Source organism: Crocuta crocuta, unplaced genomic scaffold (assembly GCF_008692635.1).
Source record: "Crocuta crocuta isolate KB4526 unplaced genomic scaffold, BGI_CrCroc_1.0 scaffold518, whole genome shotgun sequence".
In the NCBI taxonomy this organism is placed as follows: Eukaryota; Metazoa; Chordata; class Mammalia; order Carnivora; family Hyaenidae; genus Crocuta; species Crocuta crocuta.
In genome coordinates this window covers 578,960-594,224 of record NW_027530514.1, presented here as the reverse complement: position 1 = coordinate 594,224, position 15,265 = coordinate 578,960, and the positions used below count along the sequence as shown (strand labels likewise).

General features: G+C 33.0%; 1 protein-coding gene across 1 annotated transcript in view; it reads left to right on the top strand.

Annotated features, from left to right (window-relative positions):
• RIMS1 (regulating synaptic membrane exocytosis 1) overlaps nucleotides 1–15,265 on the top strand; it is a 478,148-nt gene that overhangs the window by 339,122 nt on the left and 123,761 nt on the right. Inside the window, 3 exon segments of the mRNA XM_077767235.1 lie at nucleotides 1,245–1,322; nucleotides 2,210–2,299; nucleotides 11,076–11,159. Coding sequence (XP_077623361.1) covers nucleotides 1,245–1,322; nucleotides 2,210–2,299; nucleotides 11,076–11,159 — 252 coding nt within the window.

Sequence of the window (15,265 nt, the reverse complement as noted above, 5' to 3'; positions counted from 1 at the left end):
TTAAACCATTTTTTCATAAAAACACAACCCAAGAATGTAATGTTGTACAGAAAATTCAATAGCTTCCCATCATTAGGTGGCAAAGCCAAAGCAGGAATTTGGACCTTCCCACTATAAATAAATATGCTATTTTCCATTCTGTTTCACATTCTTTGCTAATCCTTGTTAGAGTATTCCTGAATAACTACTTTTGAACCAGTTGCTTTAAAAAATTATATAGCAACCTGTTATTAAAGATATTTTGCTAAGGTTAGGAGTTGAAAAGAAGACTATTGTCTGTGAAGCAGACAGAATCCTTAGTTTCAATAAAATTTGTCTTCATTTGGTGTTCAAATATGATACTCTAATGCATTTTTAAACTGAAGCTTTAAGAGATTTCCTTTGACTTGGCTATTATTATAAATATGAGTAAACCAGTGGGGTGTTTATCGTATTTTAATGTAGGCCGAATGGACTAGGGACTTTCATAATCAGCAGTTAAATTTGTAGAAACATTATTAAATTATCAAAAAATTAATTAACTAGAGCTAGTTTGTTCTTGGTGTAGTACAGACCCCCATAGACCTTAAAAGAATTCAGATGAAGTTAAGCTTTGTTCTGCCATTTTCTGCCAAATCAAAATCCATATTCTCGTGTACACCTGTTGCCCATCCTATTTGATTTCCCGTGATAAGTTTTACCTGTGGTTGGATTTGGATTCAGAAGCTGATAACTGGGAAGGATTTCCTCCACTGCAGTTACTTGATGTGTTGGTTATGCCTTCCCTTTCTGTAGTCTCTTGCCGTGACCAGCTTTCTCCCTGCCATGCCACTCAGCACTTTGCTGATTACTAGGATGTTAACAATCTCAGTCACATTTTAAGTCCCAAATTACATAAATAATTCAGTTAGTATGTTTAGCCATGAGTTGTTTCCTTCCATAGAAGCAGGTATAATATTAAATCAAGGATTAAAGAGTACATTTAAATATTGATTAACTCATAAAGGTTTGTTAGCAGATATTTTTCAAGTTAAGGAAATTAAATTATAATTTTGATTCTTTATCTTAATTATGAAGACAAATGTCTCTGATTCCATATATTAATAATTCTTCTACCTTCAAATAATTATTGTGGTTATTCTGAAAATAAAAAAGATGCATCTTTGGTTTTAGCTTTATAGGCCTCCTACTGTTTTTGTGTCTTCGTAAAATTTGTTTCATCTATATTTTTCTGTTTCCTGTGTGTTTGTGTGGCCATGTTCCAGACATTTTGGTAGGCACTATAAAACATTACCGCCTAAGATGCCTTTGTTAGAGAATGGTTCTCACTGGAATATTTACAGGTAAGAGTCATGACAGTGAGTCCCAGTTATAAACTAATCCTGAATCCCTTGCCTACTAAAAATAACAAATTTAAATTTTAATAAAGCACTACCATTTGTTCTTGAAAGTAATTATATGCAGAGAAACATTAAATGAATGATACCTAAAAATAACTTTAATTAATTATAAAACTTATTCTAGATTATTTCTCTAAATGAAATCTAATTACTCAAATATCAGAATTCTAGTTGTCTTGTCATTTATGTAGTTTTGCTTGTTGATTTTAATATAATTAATTTTATATTATTTTATTTTTGGATGATTTTAATTTGTGAAGCTCAGTTCTGCCTGCACATACCACAACCAAGTCAGTGACTAGACAGGATTTTCCCCTTCATCATGAATGCTTTAACGCAAGAGTATTTACTAATGAAATATTGGTTAGGAAAGAACATTTGGAAGTCATGCCTTCCACTTCCCTTGTCTAGTGTTGTGACCCAAAATAGTTGAGTTGTAAATTTTTTCTCCTCTGATGTCCTTCATTTTGTTTTGGTGTGGCATCTGTTCTTGGTAGTGAAGTTTTAGGCATTTTGTTTCAGTGCTTTTTGTATCCAATTTTTTCATAAGAAGGTGTGATTTTAGTCTCATTTTTTTTTCAGTCTGAGACCCTTTTAAAAGAAATTATGCAACCCAATTGAAGCATAATCTTTGTTTAGTTTCATTTTCTAAACAAAATTTTGCACTGCCATCCTGTCAGCTCTCTCACACCCTTATGAACTGAATCACGGTGATTCTACATTTTATGTAAAGGGGACATTATTTTATGCTTTACTCTCTAACACGGTCTTCCTTTCTTTGTTCTCTCTGTCTTTCTCTTCTACCACTGGATGCAATGCACTGGCACTAGTGAACTGCAGCCCTCCCTTGACAGGGCTAGGAGTGCTAGTACCAACTGCTTGAGACCAGATGCTAGTTTGCATTCACCAGAACGAGAAAGGTATAAAATAAAGACTTTCTTAATTTCCTATCATTTGTACTAGTGGGTTTTCTTTTTCCCAATCACTTTGTTTTGTTTCATGTGAGTCCCACAGGTTTATTCATTCATGTTCACTTTGCTAACTGTCTCCATTCTCCCTCCCCTTATTATACGTGTCTACCTAGAGATATGTGTATGTGGGTCAGCCCGAGGGCGCACATACACATATTTCCATGAATGTTGTTGCAAATGGTGTGATGTAATTTGTAACCGCTTCTGGCTGCTGCTTTTTCCCTTCTGTTGCTGTTCAGTGGTTTTATTTACACACTACTCAGGGAGCCTTCAGTATGCTGATAATGTGACAAGGTCCAGGGAGTTATCTGAAGGGAAGGATCACTTTCCTATTAGTTCCCATGATAAATAGTATTTGTAGGTCTCAGCAGTCTTGCGCAAACTTAAAGCAAGAATTCCGTTTAGGTAGAAGACTTACCATGTGAATTTGTATTCACTGATTAGTCAACCTACTCTTTGATATAGATCATGTTTTGCAGTAAGCTATATTTTGACGACAAAATGGTATGTTTTTCTTAGATCTTGTGATGCCTTACAAAATAAATGCACATTATATACACACACAGTTTTGCTTAACACTTTTAATTGATTGTTTAATAAATAATTCTGATTATAATTCAGATGTATTCAGTGTTTTCATATTACACTATCTCCTAATTCTGAGCAGCTAATTTTTCCATTGTAGTGGAACTTTCTATCTCATTAAGCTTGGTTATCATTGATAGTCTTGGATGTAATTGTTACTTCTTTTCAATTAGAAATCAATCACCAGAGATTTATTTACTCCCTCTTTACAAATCCAGAAGAAAAAACATGTTTAGTGATGCTAACGTGTAACCCATTTCTCTTCTTTAGAGGCTGCTTAAAGCTTTTCTGTAGTAATCGCTCTAGACTGAATCTGTTTATTTATTTATGAGCTGTTTATTTTTAGATTTGAATAATAGGTACAAGTATACACACCTTTTTTTTTAACTGTTGTCATAACATTTTACTGAAAATTTTACTTTTTTATTTTTAATTCTTTTGTATTTGTATATTTTGTAATAGAAATCAGTAGAATCTCACTTATATGTTGCATTTTTTTTTGTATTTGTAATAGAAATTTTAGTTGAAATGGCTGTCAGCTCTTCTAAAATCACAGCTGAAATTGTTCTCTTTTTCCTCTTTTGTTCTGTATTACTCCTTACCCCTACCGAGGAAAAAGTAAATACAAGAGTAGCAAGAAAAATCTTTTTATATATTTTACTTACTTTTATTTCCTTATATGTTTCTGTTTGGTATTAAAACAAGACAGAATTGCTCAAGTCAGTAGAATATTCTGACTACAACAATACTATCACATTACATAAGTGCTAGCTAATAGAAATATAACAAGCCCCATTTATAATTTTTAATTTTCTGGTTACCATGTTAAAAAGATGAAGTTAATTTTAATACTTTACCCAGTATATATTTGACATGTCATTTTGACATATAATCAGCTAAAAAATGTAGATCGTTTGCATGCCTGTTTTCATAGTGTTTAGTAGACACTGGAGGGTTGTGGCTACTGTATTGGATACCACAGGTTTATTCTTATGCTGAAGCCTATCTAGCACGTGTTCCCTTCTTGCACTAAAGCCATAGGGTTCACAAATCCATATGTTGGTGTATTTAACCTCTCAGATAATACTCTTAAAATAGATCAGCCCGTAGACAAATATTCTGACCAGGTTATTAGTCACAGTGAAGTCTAAGTGAGTGTACCTACTTTGATAGAAGAAAAATATGATTGAAATCTATATTCACTATATATTGAATACAAAGAAATTTTTCATCAAACAAACGAAAGGAGACAGAGGGGTAGGAGTTGGTATTATCAGTGATCTTTAATTTATTGCGGTCAATTTTATTGCCAAGAAGAAAATAAAGTGAGGTAGGTTTCATCAAGAAAATTACAGAAGTTGTAGATTATTACTGGTTTGGAGGATAAGGACTTCAGATGCCCTTTTGTCCACACGCCTATAAGCAGCTTTGAGGCAGAACATCATAGTATCAACAGTGGTGACTTTGTTCTCTTTGGAAAATGCAGCTAAAGTCCCTAGACAGGATATGCAGAGTAGGAATAGAGAGGTTTAGAGGGCTTTCCAGGTTACTAATTTCTCTGACTGAGCAGAGAGCTTCTTATGCTAATGCCTAATTTATACATAGTAGATAAAATGTTAGAGAAACATTTTAAAACATTATTTCATATACTTAAGATAGTAATATATTTCCACAGCCTCATGAACTTAACAAGTTGCTGATCCTAAACCATTTTGATGAATGTTTGTGTGTAGTTATATCAACTCATTGCCCTTTTCTGAAGTATTTTCACTAACTTTTAAAACAAATGAAGTATTGTGTCAATACAAAGAATGAAAGTGTTAAAGCAGACTCAATATCCAACACCATAGCTCACTAATGATTCAAAGATAAAGGAGCACCAGGTACTGGTAACCTTTTCTTGAAGGAGTCCCAAACCACTGGATCCATTTTTTCTCCTTTAATTAGGATGGTTTGGCCCAGGCTAACTAATGCATGTAGAAACACTGTTTGCAAAGGAAGCCATTTCAGTTTTTGAGTGTCTTCATTATATATTCTGTTGATTACACAAATAACAAAAGTAATTATGGATTACCCCGTTGCTCAATCTAGTCATGCTTAAGAAATTAAAATTACAATAAAATGTCTAGAAGGACTATTTCCTACTAAAGATGTCTAATACAGGACACTCTTTTATCTTTTCATTAGCAAATACCACTGAATATTTATAAGGAAGTTTAGTTAAGGCGGATTCACTTTTCCTTCATCTTTATTCAGGGTCTGTTTGAGGTCATTCATTCCCACCTTGTTCCCTGTTTGGGAATGAAAAAGTTATAGGCCTGCCATTAACCTTATCTTTCCCAGATTTTAAAACAAATTATTACTTAAATGTTCAGACACATTTATTTTTAGAGCTACTGGAGAAGTTATTTTTCTGGGATGTTTTCTCTTCTTCCTTGACCGTTCACAGCCTTACTGAAGGCTCATGAAATGGTAGTCTGTACTTACTTGCCTCCATTTTTTAACTTCCTAGTAAATCCTGCAGTCTGATTTCTACCCCTTACAATGGCTCTACCACTATGCTGACATTCCTCTACAAACTACACTGGCTCCCTAATTGTCCAGAAGCATCTTGCAACATGTTACATTGACATCCAGTCACTTGAGCCTCTCTTTTATTCAGTACCTTCCACAGATTTTCTTTCTTAGGCCCCACTTATGACACAGTCTCCTCTTGCAGGCTTCTCTTCCTATCCCACCCTACACAGATCAGTGTTCCCCTGACTCCCATCTTCAGTTTTCTTTTGCCCCACTCATTCTGTCCCTGAAATTATATTGCTATCAAAAATTTCCCTTTAATTAATACATATAAAAACAACACGCTACTGTAATTGACCAGGCCAGAACTTTCCCTTGAGGCTAGGTCTAAATTTCTAAAAATTGCCATTTGTGTACATCAAAATGTGTAAATTGGGGCTCCTGGGTGGCTTAGTCGGTTGAGCGTCCGACTTTCGCTTAGGTCATGATCTCGTGGTTCGTGGGTTCGAGCCCCGCATCGGGCTCTGTGCTGACTGCCAGCTCAGAGCCTGGAGCCTATTTCAGAGTCTGTGTCTCCCTCTCTCTCAGACCCTCCCCTGCTCACGCTGTCTCTCTCTCTCTATCTCTCTCCTAGAAATAAATAAAAAATATTAAAAAAAAATGTCTAAATTAAATTCATTATCTTCCCTTTCATCCTTTCTTTTTTTTTTTTTAAGTTTATTTATTTATTTTGAGAGAAACAGAGACAGTACAAGTGGGAGAGGGGGAGAGAGAGAGAGAGAGTGAAAGAGAGAGAATCCCAAGCAGGCTCTGCATTGTCAGCACAGAGCCCAATGCGGGGCCTGAACCCATGAGCCGTGAGATCATGACTTGAGCTGAAACAAGAGTTGGATGCTTAATCAGCTGAGCCAGCCAGGTGCCACTCCCCTTACATCTTTTTATAGCAAAATACTTTCTCTTCCTAAATTTTCCTCTTATTAGGGTGGCTTTGACATATAACAAGGCACATTATCTGGAAGTATTTTTCCTGTTCCTTCACATTGTGAATCAGTAAATCTTATCAGTTCCCTTTTCAGAATCTCCCAAACAGATCCCTTACCTCAGTTATATTGAAATATATGATAGCCCTTCCCTTGTCACTCTGGCCCCATTAATTTTTTTCATATGAGCTTTATTAATGGTATTTATTCCTTTTTGTCTCAAGTTTTCTATCCATTAAATTTAAATGCCATTTTTCTTTTGTTGTCTGCTTAAAATTTTTACTCATTCTTCAAAAATTTAGGTCAAATAACCACAGCTTTTATAAAACCCATTTGTACTCCCACCCCCCCCTTCCCTTTTGTCAGTCAGAATTATTTACTTTCTTTTCTGGGCCCACATACTATTATATATTTCTATTAAAACACATTATACCTTACTTAGGGTGTTTGTTTCTTTTGCTGTATTGTGTTCCTGGAGAACAGGGATCATATCTTATTTGTCCTTGCCATTTCTTGTGATAGCATTATTATTTTTTACTTAGTAAATGCTCAATTTGGAGATTTGGGGAAATTAAAATATACATCCTATTTTCTCCTCCCTAATTTGTGTCTAATTGTGAGCTAGACTCAAGAACTAGAAGAAGAGAGATCTAATTATTACCATAAATACAATGAACAAGTTTAGATGCTGTGACTTTAGGTCTATAAGCTTGTTATTAACTCACCCTCGAATCAGCCAAATTCACAGACCCATACGACAGGTTCAGGCCCAGGCCTCACATTTTAACAGCTGCTTTGTAGTTTTGTGTCCTGTAGACTTTATAGTTTGTAGGTGGCTTGATTTGGAGGAATAATCCAGAAAGGACTGAGGTACCTGTGCCTGGTCCTTTAATATAATCACTGATCTTATAAGCCAGTCCTCCTTTCTTGGGGTAGATTGAGGCAAAGGGTAGAAAGAGACCAGGAGTGTTGCTTGAATAAATTTACCTCCACATGGAAACATGAGGACTAAGAGAAAGGAGGTACTTACCTAAAACTTAACAACTATAAATTGAATTAAAATAAACTGATGTTGAATTAAAATTTAAAAAAGCAAAATATAAGTATCTGTATTAATTTTACTTTAAAACAATATTGGGGAAAATGAGGGTTTTTTCTTTTCTTTTTTCCTTTTATGTATTTTTTGTTTCAAGTTTTTATTTAAATTCCAATTAGGTAATATTACACAATGGTGTAATATTAATTTCAGGAGTAGAATTTAGTGATTCATCACTTAATATATAACACGCAGTGTTCATCATGAGTGCCCTCCTTAATACCCATCACCCATTGTTTTAAAGATTTTCTTTTTAAGTGATCTCCGCACCCAGTGTGGGGTTCGAACTCACAATCCCGAGATGAAGAGTCACATGCTCTTCGGACTGAGCCTGCCAGGTGTACCCCATCACACATTTTTTTAAAGGACTAAAATAAATACTGGGATTAGACAATAAAAATACATACTATATAATCAGTTGTCTCATTTCTTCAGATTTAGGTTCTAATATTACAGTAATTCACAGACTTCTTTAAATTTTTTAAATGTTTATTTATTTTGAGAGAGAGACAGAAAGTGAGCAGGGGAGAGGCAGAGAGAGAGGGGGACACAGAATCCAAAGCAGGCTCCAACCTCTGAGCTGTCAGCACAACCCAGCGCAAGGCTCAATGCAAGTTCATGACGTGAGCTGAAGCCAGACACGTAACTGACTGAGCCATCCAGGCACCCCAATTCACAGATATTTCTTGTGCTATTTGTGGAGTGAACGGTTTACATTTCCATATAATTTCTCTTTTAGATAATTAAGCTGCTTTTCCATGTTCTGCGAAGAGATATGCGTCTTTGAAAGATGTGTACATATGCAAGCATAATAATTTGTTGCACATTTAAGCACACACACACACTTGTTTTACAGTGTATCATTGCTGGGGGAAAAAGACATGAAGTGAGATCCATTTAATTACATATTAAGACCCGTCAATTCTACTTCCTTTATATCTCATCAATGAGTCCCCTCACCACTGGTAATCTGTTACTTAAGGTTCTCATTGTTTCTTACCTGTATTAACTTACTATTTACTTGGATATTCACAAATATAAATTGACTACTTATTCTTTGCAGGGCATTTTTTATATAACTGTCAAAACTCAACCAAAAAAACACTACAGTTCCTTATGTAAGGAGCTCGGAGCCTGTTTTTTCAATCCCTTAACTGTCAGAGTGACCTTTCTTCTACTGTGATCACAGTGAAAGGGATAAGCTCCCAACACATAGAGGTTCCTAAATAAATGAATTTCGGATACCTGATGTTAAAACGCAAAAATTGTAACTAACCAGTGTAACTTGTAGGCAAGCTATTTTGGAAAGAGAAATCAAGAAAAGGAGCTTCATAATTAGCAGTGGCACCATAGCCTGCCATGCTACCTTCCAAGATGAAAATGGAAGTTGAACCCTATGGTTTGGCAAAATAACAAGAGGATAAAGATTAAAATTTTGGCCTTTTCTTCTGTGTAATAGAAGAGAAAGAAGTTGCACACAATTTAAAAGCATGTAAAATATCCTAGTATATTTGAAGGTCACAAATGTGTTCTTTTAAAACTTACGTAATATCTAGTCTTTGGATAAATATTGACCATAAATTGACCTTGCCTCATATTAAATATAAGATGGAAAAGCAAGTGGGTTTATTATATTGGTACCATATATCAGCATATAGAAGGACTTTGAGTGTACAGATAATCCATGTATTATGCTAAATATTTTGTCAAAAATTTTCTTTTAAAAGCTTGCATTCACAATTGCTTGTTTCCAATGTACACCTTTCTCCTTCATAGCTTTTCACTGCATGTTTCATGATTACAGCATTTTTCTTTACTTTTTTGTTTAAATAAACACAAGGACTGGAATTTTGCCTCAAGAAGCAAGGTTACTCATGATCCTGTCAAGTTAACATTACTTATCACTTTTCAGAAAACACATTAGCCATATTTTTGTGTTTTCATATCCTGTAAAAACTTTCAGCACCTCAGGTTTTAACATGACTGAATACAGCTTCATGTAAAAGACAGGGTGGTTATGATTTCAATTATTTTAGAAATATTTTTTCCTTATTGTTTCTGCAGAACAAAAACCAGTGAAGTGAAATACATTTTAAGGCTTTTGGATTGGATTGACCAACTATGTAAATAATCTAAAATTACTATGTAATTTCAAATTAATGCATAGTATTTTTAATTTCACAAACATGTAACATTTAAGAGTACTTGTCACACAGTTTTCTCTTCTGCCCAAATTCTGCTGTAGAATATCTTTATTTGTTTCAGCTTCCTCAGAGACCTACTTGAATCATGACAAACTTGTTTTAAGGCTTATTGATTAAGCACAGGCTTCCAAAGGGCTTTCAGAATTGAGTACCTGCTGATCTCAGATATCCTGGTCAAATGTGACAGCCCTTTGCTGTTTTTGTCCTGATTATCTAATAAATCCAATAACCCAAGTGAAATGGCAGAAAAAAATACACATTCTTTTAAACGTTCATACCAATCTACTTTGGATAATTATAAAATCTTATATCTAGGTGAGTCCTTAAAGATCATTCAGTTATCCCTTGTTTCATAAAAGGAAGCCAATATCCAGAGAAATTATCCTGTTTAAAGTGCTCATATCTAATATGAAATAATTTCCAAATCTGGCCTGCTCTGTCCCTTATTACCTCTTTTCAGTTTCCAACTAGGTGTTTGTAATTCGTGGTTATACACAGAATCTCAAGATAATTTAACAAAGAATGAACCAATATTCAGATTTTCATTTAACTGTCAATCACAGAAAAGTATTATTGTAAATACAGAAATAAAAAACAACTGTGTAATTTATTGGAGGATACTTTTGCAAATAAAGATTTGCAGAATTTTTTTTACAGGTAATGCCATTTTACCATGGCATCTGTCTATATTTCCCACTTTTGTCCCTCAGTGTTTTATACTCACAATTTTTAAATTTCAGTAATTAGTGCTACGGGTTTCGCCAAGAAAATTTGTTAAGATTTCACTGGTTAGCATTCCTATGAATTATTTCTTTATGCCATTGTTTCTACACTAAGGAACATTTTTTTTCTTCTTTCACTTAAACTGTGTTTCTGCTTTGTGTTAAATTCACACACCTCATCTTTGCCACTTTATCCAGATATTTCAACACCTAGTGTCAACTAAGCATTGGTAGCTTATTAAACCTCTTTTATTCGAACATATGCCAAGTTCTTAAGGGTGCATCTTTTTAACTTAAAGTTATATATGTGTGTGCAGATGTGTGTGCGCAGACATGTATACACACACAAGCACAGTTTAAAAGAACATACTTACACAGATTTCAAACATCTTCCCAAATAAATTATTTCTCTATTCACTTATAGGGTAACAAGATTTATTTTCTTACAACATTATAAATTATCTTTCCAAGGCTTATTAAAACCAAGAGTAAATTGTGGAGCAAAGAAGCTACACTTTGCCTTTTTGCGGTGCTTTTCCAGTCCTGTTGTTCCATATATTCTTTTATGTTAGAAGTTACTAAATGTCCTGTTTTTTCCTGTCTTGTTCATTGGGCAAACAGGGGTAGATGGTCCCCCTCCCTAGATAGGAGACGACCTCCTAGCCCCAGGATTCAAATCCAGCATGCATCTCCGGAGAATGACAGGTACTAGCCAACTCCTCCTCACAGACAAGTGGTTTCTACAGGCTTCTAGGCCACCAAGTGAAGGATGACCAAGAGGAATGTGGGTTGTGATATGCATCCTTTCAGGAGCCAGAACCACATGTGTTGCACATTCACGTCTAATAACACACCTCAGAGTGTTTCCTGAAATGAGAGTGGTGTGCAAATACCATAATTTAAACAAACTAAGCCAGATCCAGTGGAAGAGTTCTGTTTTAAATGGGCATTTGTTTCAGTGTTTTGATTTTCTAGAAACATATTTAAATAATTGTTTTCGTTTAAACATTCATGAATAAATACAAATTTTCATGTACTTTAAAATATTTTAAAATATGTGACAGAGACTTTGTTATATTGGTTGGTGGTTTAATCTCAGTTGTCTTATTTTTTTTTTTACTAAATAAACTTGTTAATACTGAAGTTTAGGTTTGGAGGTACATTAAAAATGTCTGATTGAAAGTAGAATAATGGGTTCTTATATATCACATGAATATTGTGTTTTTCAACTAAATATTGTTGAGGGCTAGAGCCAGTCTACAAGGTAGGTTTTTAAAAATAGCATCAGTGCCTTGAATTTACTTCCTGCTGAAATGTCAGAAATGCTTTGTTACCTCTCTCGTTTGTAGTTAACCCGGTTTTCCTGTTTTATGATATTTGTTATCTATAGTCCTTATCTTTAAGTATCTTTTTCTGACTGGTCAAGAAAGGTTATTGGGTGTTTGTTTGGGAGGCTTCTTTTCTAGTTTAAGCAGAAATTCAGTCAACACATTGGTAATATTTATTAAGTAGAAGAGTTTATTTGGTAGCTCAGAAACAGAACAGCTAGTGATGTGAGCGTATACAAGAGGTTCCTTTTGTTTATTTATTTCCAATATGTGTGGAGATATTATAGTAATCGCAGTCTTAGTTAAGAGTGATTTTTTTTTCAGTAAATAGTCGAAATATCTTCAGGATTTCAATTTGAAAGAAAAACTAAGCCCTGTTAATCAGAAAAAATTAAGTCATTTTACAAATGTTGGAAAAGACCACAAACTGGTAGTTTATAAAGACTTTAAAAATATTTTATCATTTTTTAATCTTTAAGAAATTTACTTGTTAATATGGCTTAGTCTTTGAAATTTAAATCCAATTCCTTCTGCTTTGGTTTCTAGAATAGCATTTCTGAGAGTAGAAAAATTAGTAAAATCTCCAACCTAAAAATTATTATAAATTTAAAGTATTTTCAAAAAGGATATAAAATAATCATATAAATTAACTCAAAGCTTACATCCATATTACTACTCTTTCATTGAACAGATATTTATTGTGCCCTGTTATGTGCACTATTCTTATGGCTAGAGTCACAGCCTGTATAAGAAAAGCAAAGTTCTGGCCATTCAAGGAACTTAGAATTTCCTTTTGTAAAACACAATTCTGGAAAGCTTTTGAATTTGTTCCAAAGAAATGAATCAGTGGATTTCATTATATGTAATGACTGAGTATAGGACAATTAAATATAATGGTCTTTATAATGAATATAAATGTAAGTTTATCAGGACATGGATTAAGCAAAATGGAAATCCAGATAATAGTTTCAGTTCTTATATACATGAGATGAAACTTAGTTTAAAATTAGCTGTCATTTAATGACATATGGATTAATTATGTTATTTGATTTAAAAGATTGTATGTAAGTACTTGGATAGATTTTAGAACTGGAAATGGTGATTTTAGATAAGATTATTATGGAAACTTTTACAAATACATGATTCTGAATATACATTTTATTTTTTATTATGATTTATTTGTAAATAAGATTCATGTTCAACCAAAGAAATACAGTTTAAATGGCTAGATACTATGATTTGTCATTGTATAGAACAGAAAGTTATTTACAATAAACTTTTATTAAAATATAGGAATAAAATGTACCCATAAATGATAGAGAACTAGCTAAATCAACAGACACTAAATTCATAGATAACCATGTCAGTCACTTGGCAAACTTAACTCTTACATCTTACCTCTTATCAGATTTTTTTTACTTACTCAGAAGTTTCTACCAGTTTCCAAATGAGTGAATGTAACATCAAATTTGGAGATACTGAATGTTCATGATGATTTGGGCATCAGGTGACTTTTACCTCATGTCACTAGTAACTAGGAGAGTATTCTAAAATCAGTGACAGTTTGTATAATTAGCCTTTGGATGTCCTGTATCAGGGTCATATTTGCTTATTTTCAAAATAGCAGTAATACAAACAACTTTGCTTAAGACGGTTAACTAGTAAGTTGGAAAGCATTTAGCCACCCCTTTATTTCTCATGGCATAAATGTATATGTAGATGTGTGTGCATATGCACACAATTTTTAATGTATCATTTTTCCACAATTTAATTTCAGTTTCAAACAGTCTTGATGTCATCTCGGACTATATCATAGATTTATTTGTATTTAATATGGAAGTAGGATTTTCTAGATCTAGAAAAATTTCCTAGAAGTTGTAGAATATTTAAAACAGTGATGAGAAGAAAATACATGGATTTGGAACCCCAGGGAATGGTTCTGACTGTAAAATTGTAGAGAAATTTTCCTGGTGGTTTTTTTACTGAAAATATTGACATTTAAAAAAGAGTCACTCCAATAACAAAATATCTCTTTCTAAATGGCATCATTTTAATATATAAAAAGTAACTTTTATGAACCTGTGTACACATATTTCTGTTTATGAATCTTAATAAAAATGGCATCTACTTATGGCATCAAACTAATCAAAATTTTTTGCATTGCAATTTAGAAAAAAATGCATTCTAATAAACCCCTGAAGCATATGGTTCTGAGTTTAATGTTCATAGTTGAATCAATCATTCTTAAATGTGAGAAGCTAGTATAAATAATCATAATTATTATTGACTACTTCTACTTTATTCTTGGTATCAGTGCTTTTTCAGAAAAATACAATATATCCTTTTTGGTACATTTTGACAAGTATTTTAACCCTTTATTTACTTGAAGTTACCAATTCCAACATGTGGTTAAGAATATTTTTGCATCATTATACATGGTATTTTTAAGGATTTTTTTAAGGTATGTGACTTAAATAAATACCAAAAATATTTGATGAAGTAAATGACCCTATTTTCCAGGACTTTAAATTATTGGAAACAAGTAAATTATTGGAACAAGTAAAGCATCTTGCTGTGTTTAAGATTAATTCCTAAGTTGCTAAAGTAGTTCTTTTTTCTTTTGCAAATAATCTAATTTGTATAGTTACTCACACTTGTCACTTAGTAGCAGCTACTTGCCTACTAGAATCTTTGAGCAAAAGTGTCATGTGGTTTCCTTTGATTCAAACTGAATGAATCTTCTTTCTTCATTAAAAATATTTCTGGAATAAAGAAATCATCTGTTTTTTTTACTTCCAGAATTCAGGGCAGTTGCCACAGTAATGCAGTTAATGTAGAACCATTTGTATCTTGTGCTTTACAAAAATGTTCTTTATTTGAATGAGTGAAATATACTCATTCGTTAAAATACTTAAGTCTGTAAATTTAATGGCTATAGTCATATATATAAATATCAATACTATAAAAAATGTACATGCATCTTAATTGCATGCATCTATCTTTGTTGTATGTGAACATTTCTTATTTAGGTAGATTCTATTCAAATACAATATTTTCTTCCTAAACTTTTGAAGCACAAGATGATAGAGATTTGCATATTTGTATTCCACATTAAGCCATCTAGGTACTTAGCATATATACAGGTATTTACTCATGATATCTGTGTTAATTCTAATTAAATTAAAACATTATGTGGTAGATTTTTGTTACATTTTCTCCCAAACAGAACATAATGTATTTTCATTTTATTAGAAAATACCTTTAATGGTATTACTATTTTATTAACATTAATTTTAGACTTCAATAGAGTTGTAATATCTTCAGAAAAGCTGTATTTACCAATGCCTTTGGGGAATTACTCTAATTGAGTTTAGTTACTTGAAAAGGAAAGGAGAATAGCACAGAAACAGATTTTAACAGTTAACTCTCTTCATTAGTACATTTTATGAATCTTCACATTTAAATTAATAGAACAATAAAAAC